The sequence below is a fragment of the Larimichthys crocea genome, chromosome XV, assembly GCF_000972845.2.
Source record: "Larimichthys crocea isolate SSNF chromosome XV, L_crocea_2.0, whole genome shotgun sequence".
Lineage (NCBI taxonomy): Eukaryota > Metazoa > Chordata > Actinopteri > Sciaenidae > Larimichthys > Larimichthys crocea.
The window spans coordinates 16908736-16921523 of NC_040025.1; the positions used below are offsets into that span (position 1 = coordinate 16908736).

Below are 12788 nucleotides of genomic sequence, written 5' to 3' on the forward strand. Positions count from 1 at the left end.
GATTATTTATAATATGACCATCAGTAACCATTGCCCTAATAAACCTAATGTGCTCCTACCTGATGCAAACCATCTGCTTCTTATTAGTTTCACCTCATCCTCCCTGACATCTCCAGTCATGTCCCACATACTCAGACGCTACCTGGCATTGTTATTCTATCCGAGTTATCATCTGTGGCTCAATCCACAGTGAACATTTCCCACTCATTTGATGGCACTGCTCTCTTTCTCTGCCTTTGTGCTATTGTTCCACTTGCTCCATCGACAGCTGCCAAGCCACATACTAGAGACATTGCCTCTCCTCTCTCGTCCTAGTCCAACTGCTTGAAGCTGTTCCCAATGTGACAGCAACTAGAGTTTCTCATGTTTGCTTTTTAAGTCATCTGTCAGTTTCCATGTCATTTTCGACTGTTTGAGTGCTTTGGCCCACTAAGAAAAACATTGGAAGTCAAACACAGCAGTAGTAGGTGCATCCATTGACAGCATCCATTCCTATGACGACCCAAATTGATGAAGCTAAGCTTTACTCTGATATTATGGCTGAGAGCGATGCTAAAGAGGCATCTGTTAATAAGCTGACAGAGAAGCAAGCTGTGAAGGGAGATGCTTTGGCTTCCAACAGTGTGTCTGTCTCTATTCAGAAAATAACCACCAGCCAGAGTCTTGTGTCTTTTTATTATCTCCAAAAATACAGCAATGTTTTCAGTCTTCTGCTCTCCCATGAAACTGTAAAGCACATCTTCAAAATTAGCAGCTTTTTTAAATTGGTGACTTATAACTCATGAATGAACCTCTCATTTATTTTCTCCTTAGTTTTATTCACATTGCAATGGAGATCTCACAACAGAGTCATCATTTCTTTTCTCCGCTTGCAGGATTTTTCTAACTGATGTTTCTTCATGCCACGATTCCTTTGTAAAGGCATGAATTGAGAAGAATTATATATCACTTTGTGCCTGTTTTGCATGGCAGTAAGTGGAACACACATCATTCTTTACTTGTTAAGCTCATATTCTCAACACTGACTCAACCAAGAGAAACATCAGCTTCATAAACTGATAATGAGGATGACACCGATTGAAAATGGATCCTGCACATGCAAAATGCTTCACCAATGCCCCACCTGCAAGGAACACTGCTGTTCATACTACCTGTCTGGCTGGCATACATATATAATTTATATAATAATATGGTATATATAATCTAATGTAATATCTCTGTGTGCGAGGAATAATCTACAACAACAACTGCTGTCAGTTCTCTTTTGACTTTAAAATAAACATGTTTCCATGTACAGTAAATGTTTTTAGGAGTTTCTTTAGATCAAACTTTATATTATATGAAAACAATCTTTAATCGCGTCACAAAGATATTTTGCCAGTAACACAACGGTGAAATACAAGACACTAGTTCAATGGCATCTTGTAAATTTGTCTACAGTGTGTCAGAAAGATGTTGATTCATATTATATTGTGGCATAATTAAAAATAGATGTGATTCAGCGCGGTTTATATGAACTCATAGATATTCACCGTCTGTTTCATATTGTCTATTACGTTGACAAACTGTTGGTGGAGCCCTCGTGCCGCTGTGGAACTCAGGCTACACCGACTCGTTCTAGAACTGTCTCGCGCTGTCGAGAACCCGGCCGTGCCCGGGCTCACGCTCGTAACGGGCGCGCGAAACGCGATGTCATGAGAGGACACGGAAACCACGCGATGTTTGGAGGGGCAGGGGCTCGAGCGTTAGAGTTAACCATTTAGGTTTCAGTTCGTTTTTTGCCGGGCACTACAGCTAGGCAACACTATTAACTCACGTTAATACCGTGGTCCGACGAGGGAGTTTAATTGCTAAACAGTGGAGATGTAAGTCTTGGGTTTACTACGTAGTCGTTAACGCTCTTAGCTAAGTAGCTAAAAGTCATGGCAGTGTGATATGCAGCGGACCGGCTAGCTAATGTGAGCTAACCCAGCAGCACATGAGTTAGCCTGAGCGGTGCAGTCACACTTAACACGGCTGTCAAGGCACAGCGCATCACAGCTAACTTTACTACATACTACTATAATGTGGCACCACCATGCCCCATGCGACTATAAGCTCATAGAGAGATTTGTTTACGCGGCTCATTTCTCGCTCGCTAGACGGCTAATGTCAACCCAACACGAGAAGGGTAAACCTTAATGTTAGCTGCTGATAAAAGCATGGTGTCATGATTAGCTGGTGAGACTTTCACTTCGGCTAATGTCAGCAAACGACAGCTTACACACCTGACAGCTATTCACGAAACACAAGCGGCCCCAACACACTATATTATTATATATATATATAATACATGTTTGTCCTCACGTCCAAATAACCGACACATCTCACTATTAATGACAATCTAACTGCTCTGGCATGTGTATTATCTGAATATAATGTCAGTGTAGTAGTGTTTATTCTCTTTTTTTAAAATGAGAGGACAGTTGTTGCTTGTTAGGTGAAGGACTGAAGGACTCTGCAGTGAATGAATGAAGCTCTAGTCAACATGAGTTAAAAGTGACTTCAGATGTGCTGCATCATTAAACATGTGGGCTACTAGAGCAGAATAACCACCCCTGGTTGATTAAATGACATGCGCCGCTAACACTAGAAAGCTTGAATGATTATAATGTAAGATTAGAGTGAAGTTGGATTGTGACTTCTATTCTTCCCTTTGTCATTAGGCACCCTGCAACAGCTAAGTGGTACGACAGACGGGACTCTGTTTTTGTTGAGTTCTGCGTGGAGGACAGTAAAGATGTGCAAGTAAAATTCGACAGTTCCAAATTTGAGTTCGGGTAAGATGCGTAATAGCATGTTAAATGATAATACTTGTTATCTCTAGGGCAAACTGACCCAAGACCCCATTTCTCATTTTAAAGAAAAGACGATCCATAAAATCCTTTTTGTGTATAATGTTTGAACAGAATAATGCAAACACAATTAACTTATTTGTTTACAGTTTGAATATAAGGAAATGTCATGAGCTCTTTTCTTTTCACCTTACAGCTGTGTCAGTGGAACAGACAACACCAAGCACCAGAATACAGTGGACCTGTTTGGAGAGATTGATCCTAAAGTATGTGTGTCACCTGCAGACATAGCTGCACTTCTACCATGTGTTCACTTTAAAGGCTTCATCTAACCCTCTCTGTTCCATGCAGGGATCCAAACACAGACGCACTGACAGGTCTGTGTTGTGTTGTTTAAGAAAAGCAGAGGCTGGGAAATCATGGCCAAGACTTACCAAAGACAAGACAAAGGTAACAATTCACAGATTGGCAGTTCAGGTGCAGACTTGTTATAAACCAGATATTGCCAATTTAATTGTCTATAAATAAATCCTGGCGAGCTGCGAGCTCATGTCTTTAACCTGCATATTAATAGAACTTGCATTTATCTAGTCCTAAATATAAATATTATTAAATATCATCATTAAAACACATCTGGAGTAAACACATTAGATGTTTAAGATCGCCTTACCTATACTTGAATCTATCTTTTCTTAGAACAACTGGCTGAGTGTTGACTTTACTAATTGGAGAGACTGGGAAGATGACTCAGAAGAAGACTTGTCCAGTTTTGACAAATTCTCAGAGGTAAGCATGCGGAACATGTACAGTGCCTAAAGTGGGAGTCTGTCCAGACTCATTGTTCATCGTTGTCTCCTTTGCATTTCTCCAGATGATGAACAGAATGACAGATGAAGGTGTAGATGAAGAGGTATGTTTTTAATAATTGTAGTACCTTCATGTGCTTCATATATTTTATTAGACAGGTGTTTTGTTTGGAGAAATATTAATCAATTGAAAATTGCTAGGTAAAGCAGTGTATGAAGAATTGTTTTGTTTTGTTTTGCAGCATGAGTCTGCAGACAGTGACGATGAAAGTAAGTACTATTTCTATAAAGCTAGCTGTTTGTAATGAGTAGTCATATCCCGAGGGGTTGGAAAACAAAGAAAGAAGCCAGTGCCAAGTGCACACCAACTTGATTCATTGTAGCATCAGACAAGCTAAAAAAAAGTGTTTGGGCAATGTAGTATGGTGATGATGATGCTATTTCAGGAAGGGCTTGATTGTTTATTAAGAGATTTGAATGAGTTTCACATGGCTGTAATGGACTGGTTGCACAGCAGATATTTTGATATAACAGACATGGCTGCATTCCACTTAGGGAAGATTCTGCTATTCTCAGTGTTGGTTCACTGTCACTGGGACACTTAATGGAACTGAGCTGACGTTACTGTTACGTCCACCTGTGTTTTCCTGCTGTGACTACATAAACAATCTGCTTTGTCACCAGTCCATCGAGAGCAAAGGGTGCACTCTATCAAAAAGCCAGTGAGATTTCACTTTGTAGCAGTGACGTCATTTTTATTAGTTATTTCTTATGAACTACCTGCAAAGGTTTTATTTTGTCTCTACATTAGTTTTTATGTTATTAATAGGACAATGATTAGATTTAAATCTAGTCATACATTCATTACCATCTCTCTCTTCCAGAAATTCCCGACCTTGAGTAGAGGAATATGGATGCCACCTCAGCAGTAAACAAAGCGAAGTTATTAGTCATTTAAAGAAAAAGACTAGACATGAGTTGGCAGCCGTGTTGGAGAAGAAACCTCGTCTCTCTACACAGTTTCCAAAGCGAAACCTCCCAAGGGAGTGACAGGAAGTGGCTGTTGGACACAGACATGCACAGGGATCCATAGCGATATACAGTGCTGTGCTTTGCTGTTCTGTTCTGCATGGACAATTCTGTTGAAATGAAAATGTTCTTGTTCATCGACTTAAATGACTAATGGGATGTGCTGATGTCTTACACCTTCTCTGTTTTTTTTGTTCGTTTTGTTTTTATCTTATTTTATTTTTTGCAATGTCAGGTTATGTATTGAATATTGTGATTTCTAATGACGAAAAAAAAACCTCAAAATGCTATTTTCAAAAAAGCTGATTTTTTTAATGACAGATTTTCCCCTTTAATGTTTGTATTGTAAATTGCACTTATTTTGTTTGTTAATTTAAAAAGGCAGGAGTTCTCCTTAAAATGGGGTTTCCAATGTATGCCAACATCTGCAAATATTTAACAATTTCATTTTCTAAACATGTTTCAGCATTTAAAATAAACTGCTTTATTTAAAGCTTGTGCAACTACAGCTTGTGTTGAGATTATAATGTTAGGGTGGTACAATCTGCATATCATCATATATTTTCAGAGAAGTTAGTTTCTCTGTGTCAGTGTAAAACATGGTACAATTTCTTCCAGAGGTGAGTGCAGAAATCCTGTGTGGTCTACCAAGAGTTTCCCGAGTAGTTTAAAAAATACAGGTCATAAATGTTTGTCAATCAGATGTACTAAAACTGCATTGGAGGCTTGTGTATTTGATCCAACACATTTGCATTTGTTTTATGCTGTGAGAGTTTGGGTATACATTTCTAATAAACTCTTTCAAATCCCTGAATAGAAGTCCTAGTATTGAAGCGTGTCACTTGTTTAACTCAATATTATAGCTGGTTAAAATAAGGGTTATTTTAATTATTTACTACTACTGGGTAGCTTGTGAATTATATACCTTAGGGTCAGTCGAGTCTTATCTGAATAAGAATACATCATTTATTTGTTGATTATCTGCAAAGTAAGTAAAGTTAAAAATGTAAATGTATTATATTTGTCTGTAATGTATCAGAAAATACAAATACTGAAAGTACAAGTATCTTAAAGTTCTACTTAAGTACAGTATTTGAGTAAATGTACATGGTTATTTTCTTCAACAGCATCCCAGTAAATCTAGTTTTAAAGATTCACAGGTTTTCCACTGTATTAAAAACTATACTGACACACCCCGACATAATTTGAAAAATCTACAATTAATTGTCTATGCCAGGGGTCGGCAACCAACTCTTTGGCTGAGAGAGCCATGAAAGCCACATATTTTAAAATGTATTTCCATGAGAGCCATATAATATTTTTTTAACACTGAATCCAAATAAACACGTGCATTTTTAAGTAAGACCAATACATTTAGAGTATAATAAGTCTCTAAATTTATTCTTTTTAATAATGTTGTTATACTGAAGATAACCGATAATAAATAAAACACTTATTAACATTAATTTGATTTCTGGTGCTGCATGGTCCCGATCATGCACCGATCGCCATAACAACCACTTACTTTCTCCCCTGTCTGCAAGCCAGATGCAGTCATCAAAAGAGCCACATCTGGCTCGCGAGCCATAGGTTGCCAACCCCTGGTCTATGCTGACCACAAAAAACCTCCCAACACAATTCCTGTAACTGATACACCCATCAACTGCTTTCTGCTAAAATAATTTTTTAAGGTTCAGCTTGAGATAATGTGAAGTTCAAATCAACTACAAATTCAGTAGATTATATACTAAAGTTAGTCATTTTAGATATAAAAAAAATCCCTCTTTGTATTTCCTGACAGTGTTACCATACAGTGTAATGACTCAGTCTGCTGAAGTGTCATATTAGCTTAGGTTTAACTTTAGATTTTGCACTTGCAATTGAATACTCTCTATGTCTTACATTGTAAGTGTGTCAGAAGGAGACTTGTCTGAACCTCTTCGAATCTATCCTTTAATTCATTCCTATAAAAATGTGAGATGTCACTGTAACCACTGTGTAGTGCTAATGTTTCAGAACACTCTACTCTCACTTCTCTCTAACATCACAGGGGGTTTCAGGGGCTTCCCGTTCCCTCTGTACTTTTATACTGAGTGCAAAAAAGGGAAGCCAGAAATTCCTTAATGTTGGTTCAGGTTTGGGTGGGTTTGATCTTGCCATGTATGATTTATCAAAACAGCGATGTGATGTCATGTGTGATACTCAGTAAATAAAAGTCATCGATTATTTTTGGGCATAAGAATCACAGGTGGCAAAAACACTAATCTGGTGTGTTTAAGTTGTAGGAAAATCCCTAAATATCCCCTGCTGAGGATTTTTTATCAGCACTTCTAAAGCCAAACATAATTTATACCGTATGTTTTAATCCCTTATCTCATGTGTCCTGCTGCGATACATGTTTTCACCGCTGTGTGGTAAGTATAGGCCAGAGCTTCTACTCCAGTGTGAGATGTTTAGGGGCTGCATGTTATTATGTATGCGTCAGCAGTCTGGACAAGAACACGAAAATACAATGCAAGCACCTTTTCAACGCTCTCCCCTGTAAAACTAAACTGTGGGCTTAAAGCCACAAAAGGTGGCTTACCACTGATGGAGCGAGTCATGAGAAGGACATAATACTCATCACAATAGAGGCACACCAACTGGCAAACTAATATGTCATTATCAGGACAACAGTTTTTTTTTAGCAAAAAAGTTTTTTTCTTCTAACAACAACCATCAAACCAACATTATGGCGGCAGATGTTGTTTACCATGTTTTTCTGTGCTATTTTGAACGTGGGATGAAAAAAAACAAACTATATTTGTTTGCCATTTTAGCACAACTCTCTGGAGCTGCAGAGAGCAATAACCCCTTCAAAAAAACAAAAACAAAACAAAACATAGAAAACCCTTCTGGCCCATGGAAAAGGAAATTTACAGATTCAACAATGACTGCAAGACAAACAGATAATAGAAACTGTTACTGCCAGCGTTTTGTTTCCATGCAAGAAAGGAGAAAAGCATTGAGCTCAGCATAATCCTTTCAGAGGCCTGTGACAGTCCCTCTGGCTGCACTGGTCAGCATGATGGTCCAGTGCAGAAGCTCAATGCCAGGCCTGCTCTCCCCTCTTCCTCTCCAACCATGGATTTTCCACCGCTTTATCTGACCTGAGCCTCCAAACCCGCCCAGCACACACACACAATGTAAAACTGTGCCTAATCAGTTCTGCTGCCACAAACCTAATTTGTACAAATCCAGAGCACAAATGGACAAATTGAGAAATTGCTCGTGCTTTGGTGGCCACAGCCTTGATTTGAGTGAATGTGAACTGTTGACTGTACATTACATAGGAGACAATGAGAACAAAATTATGGGAAAAGAGTGAACGTTGAACATTGCAATGACATTAATTCTGTGCCTATAAAAATATCTAAATTTTTAGAAATGAAGTAAAACTCTCACTGCATGCCTCCTCTAACAGTTTTTTCCTACCACCTGCCCACTGCTTCTCTATTTTAGGTGTGATGGTCACTGTAGTTTCTCACAGGGGCTTTTTAGTCACTGGTGTTATGAATGGGATTTCCAACTGTCATTGTATTAAAACTTCAATCAGTCTATCGGTAGTACTCTAGATGGTAACAGAGAAGTAAAGATATAATTTCCTCTCAACCTCTTGCATGATTAGATTAGATTTTACCACTTGCAATATTTTTATAAGGTTCCTACATAAATAATTAGCAAGGTCCATGCCTGTTAAACTTGCAACATATTAGTTCAGATTCAGAGTAATTTCTGCATCAAGCAGACAGAGGTAGGTCAAGGCAGGAGAAGGGTTAAATGATTTTGTTTTGATTTCTAGCATTGTGCGCTGGCCCCTCCCCTGGGTTCTGCGGGGCTGCTGCGGGCCTGGGGTGTTATAAAAAGGCCTATGAGCAACCCCTGCTCTGGTAAAGAGGCTGAATGTCTGCAGGACATGCTTAACGTTTGTCTATCCATGTTCTTCTACTAACAACCAGCAGGGTTGGCACATAGATGCACAGAGACTGGCGTGTTGCTCCACTCAGGAGCTATCTATGACAGAAATCAGAATTCAGAAGGCAGAGTAGCAGATTGTTCACAGTTATATGTTGAGCAGTTTCCCTGTTGTTGTATTTAGCTTTAGAGAAGCAGTTTCTGTTTGAAGGCAATTTTTTTTTTGTCATTTGCTCTGTGTTTTTTGGTCTGAAACTCAGTTATTATTGTGGAGAAAGCATCTCCTTTCAATTAGTTAGGTTTTCTGTTGAATTTTCATCCCTCCATTGCTCAGAGGTTGCTTTTTGACCTTTTGCCAGCATGTGGGAGTTCAGGTCCATGTCTTTCTGGCGGGCGGTGTTCGCCGAGTTCTATGGAACCATGTTCTTTGTATTCTTTGGCCTGGGGGCAGCTCTCCGTTGGACCACTGGGCCCCATAATGTCCTCCACGTTGCCTTTTGCTTTGGGATGGCGGCTGCCACCCTTATCCAGTCCATCGGCCACATCAGTGGAGGACACATCAATCCAGCTGTTACCTTTGCTTACCTGATTGGTGCCCAGATGTCCATGTTCCGTGCTTTCTTCTACATGATGGCCCAGTGTCTGGGAGCACTTGCTGGTGCTGCCGTGCTCTACGGGGTCACACCCAACAACATGAGGGGAAATCTAGCACTCAACACGGTAAGTTAGATGGATAAAATACCATAAACTGCATAATGCATAAGTAGTATTGCATGTGCACAAAACAAAGGGTCATTCAAAGGAAAATAATTTTAATGTGCATGTACGTATGTGTAAAACATTGTACACACAAATTGTACATACAACAATTTAACTGTTTAAACCATGTTAATTACGCATTTTAAATTCATGCACTTGCACCATTAATTTCAGCGCTTTTCCTTGTCTTGCAGCTGCAGCCAGGGATCGGCCTGGGCATGGCCACCACCATGGAGGTATTCCTCACCATGCAGCTTGTCATCTGTGTCTTTGCTGTGACTGATGAGAGGCGCAATGGACGCATGGGCTCTGCTGCCTTGGCCATTGGCTTCTCTGTGCTCATGGGACATCTTCTCGGGGTAAGGAACCACCACGGGGATCTAGAAATTTGAGGGTTCATATATGCATTTTATCACGTCATATACATTTTTACAGTCTAAATCCTGAATTATCTTCTGTCTTGGGCACAGATGTTCTACACTGGAGCAGGAATGAACCCAGCAAGGTCCTTCGCCCCTGCTGTCATGGTCAGGAATTTTGTCAACCACTGGGTAAGATGATCACATCTGTAAATCCTTTTACTGTACAACCTCTTGAAAAACTTCAGACTCTTTAACACATTCTGCTCTTTGTCTTTTGTGTCAATAACAGGTGTACTGGGTGGGCCCCATGATTGGTGGTGGCATGGGTGCTCTGGTTTATGACTTCATGCTGTTCCCCCGTATGCGTGGCCTCTCCGAGAGGCTCGCCACACTGAAGGGCATCCAGCCCCCAGAGTCTGATGGCCACCAGGAGACCAGGGGAGAACCCATCGAGCTCAAGACACAGGCTCTATAAGCCTGGAGAAGATTGGCTTTCTGACCCCCATCCCTCACCCCCTCAATCTGCACCCTCAGTTCCCGGTCCATCCTCAGCCCATTCAGCATTTCTGCACACATACCTCCTTCCTATCTTCACACATACTAACACAGATCCCAAACACCTTTGTTATCCTTGTTCTGCATCCAGAACTGGACCTAATGAGTTACAGTGAAGGGGCACCCACAGCCCTGACCACCTCACCTGATTCCACCTCTCCCCATCCTTCCTCCTCCTTCCTCCTTCCCCTTGGACTGCAGGACAAAGATGGAGGGTTAGACGAAGACTTGCCACTGAAGGAAGCACCCTGTGCCCTGTGGTGTGGGGAGTCAGTTACTCCTGGCTGACCAGGTGGCTATAACTGCTCAGGACAGGGGCCTCTCTCTCTCTCTCTTTCTTTCCCTTTCTCTCTCTTTCTGTTTTCTCCCTATTTTGTAGTCTGCTAAGAGTGAAGCTACAGTAGAGCAGTTGACTTCTGCATGCTTTTCCATTTTGATCCAGAGTCATTGCGCCCTTTGTTTTGTTTTGTTTAACGAACTTTGGGTAAATTACATGTACGTATTGTACTTTACCAGTATCTATTTGGCTCACTTTCTTTTTTTCTTTTTTTTTCAGTTGTATGTGTGCGTGTGTTTGTGTGTGAGACTGAGAGTGAGTGTGCATGCATGTCTGTGCATGTATATGCGTGGGTGCTTGTTTTAATTGCTAATTTTTATTTTTCAATTTTCATTGCCACAATCCTTTGTCTGTATCATGATTCTTTTTTTTTTTTAACATACAAACATATTTTAGGGAAAGATGCAGCTGTTTCCACGCCCTCACTGATACAAAAGTTCATCAGATGTTTAGAGTGATCCCGTTTTATATCAGATAAAAATAACTTTTGAGTCAAAGCCAAATTTATTCAGTTTAGAGTTTGTGTCTCATCTAGTGAAGCACACACACATGCATATTTATATTAAAATAAACACAAAACACAAAACCATCTGGTCTTTTTTGAGCTCAGTCTTCAACAAAGTTACAGTTATAAAAACTTGAAATGGTAAAAATACCACCAAATGTGTTGCTAATCTTTTTAAGTGGGAAATCTGCAGGTTTGTACCACATTTAGATAACTTATACAGTATTGGTGTTGGGTTATGTTTTAAATTACTTTCTGACATGAGCTTTGCTTTTAGAGCAGCGCTTATCACAGATTCATGTACAGGTGTGTGATAGCTGGTTTGCTTTTACTTTTGCGTGTCTGCCATGGAAAAACAAAGAAAGCAAACCTGACAAGCTGTCATGAGGAATAAGCGTTTTCTAATTGAATTGTGTTGTTTGACACGACTGAAGGGTCTTTGTTACATCAACTCGAGATTAAAAATGAAAGAGTGCATGAGGTGTAGTGGCTTGTTGCTGGTGTTGGCAAACACCTAGTGCCTTCTCTTTTCTACAAGGAGCTGGGTGGCTCTTTAGGAGTGAGATAGTTTTACTGGCTAAGCCCCTCTCTGATATTTGAGAGAAGAGAGAAGGTCACCACAAGGCAACTGAAATCTTTAGTGTGTTTGTACAGGGTGATAAATGTACACCTTTATTTTCATACAATCTACACAAGCAAGAATGAAATTTGAAGTTGAAGCTCTACATTGGCCTGGTGTCCTCTCTCTCTTCCATCCCTCCTTCATTCACCCTACCTCCTCCCTTTGTTTACGAGGCAGCCATCTTGTTCTGCTCTAATGAGGGGACATCTAAAGCTGCTGGGATGGAGGGGACGGGGCACTGAGATAAGTTAGCATTTTGACCAGGCATGTAAGCTGATTCTCTTTCTGCTTCCTCTACATTTACTACTTTTTTTTCAGTGTGATTTCCCTGGCAGTGGTTGAGTAGAATTTACATTTTAGTGACATGTTGAAATTAGAAGTTGTGTTCCAATGGAAAAGTTTTGTGATGTACAGTGTAAAGTTTTCTTTTTTAAAAAAAAAAAAACATTTCATGATTGTTGAAACTGGATGGATAGGAAATATAATATGCTAGTAATGCAATGTCTCCTCTTTGGCTGATGGATTATGGAAGTGATGCCACTTATGTTATACACCAATATGCTCTCATTCAGTGGACAGCCTTTTTGGTACCAGGCATGCCTTCCCAATCACAAGGCCACTATTTTTATATGTCAAAAAAATCTGAAAATTCTTATGTTTCCAATTGTTTTTTGTCTGTTTTCTTTTAGACTAACTGTAAAAAAATATGGGACTTAAATAGATGGTTGGATCGGACAGACCAGGAACTCATATACAATTATTTCATTTCAATTGCTTGCAGGACATATTCCTCTATGTGCAGGGTTTCAGACTTACACCTATGATATTAGTCGAGGTGGACTAATTTCTTGTAAATAAATCCACAAAAATATTTTTTTGATTTTTGTAAAAACTAAGATTTTATTTGTCACCACGGTTAAGAGATTATATGGGTTGTAGTAGTAGCTTCACAGTGATTTATCCAAAAGTCAGTCCACAAGATATAAAAGGTTATCATCCAGCAAAGATACATGCAACATGGTACA

At 39.8% G+C, this 12788-nt stretch overlaps 2 protein-coding genes across 2 annotated transcripts; both read left to right on the forward strand.

Moving 5' to 3' along the window:
* The first annotated feature begins 1606 nt into the window (after positions 1–1606).
* ptges3a (prostaglandin E synthase 3a (cytosolic)) lies at positions 1607–5483 on the forward strand. The gene is made up of 8 exons (XM_010748275.3): positions 1607–1865; positions 2706–2819; positions 3031–3100; positions 3186–3284; positions 3531–3620; positions 3706–3744; positions 3883–3910; positions 4525–5483. Coding segments are annotated over exons 1-8 (462 nt in total). The 5' UTR covers positions 1607–1863; the 3' UTR covers positions 4545–5483.
* Positions 5484–8983: 3500 nt separating this feature from the next.
* Positions 8984–12763, forward strand: mipa (major intrinsic protein of lens fiber a). Its single transcript, XM_010748285.3, has 4 exons — positions 8984–9343; positions 9577–9741; positions 9853–9933; positions 10034–12763. The coding sequence occupies exons 1-4, from the start codon at positions 8984–8986 to the stop codon at positions 10217–10219; spliced, it is 792 nt and encodes a 263-aa protein (XP_010746587.1). The 3' UTR covers positions 10220–12763.
* The last annotated feature ends 25 nt before the right edge of the window (positions 12764–12788 follow it).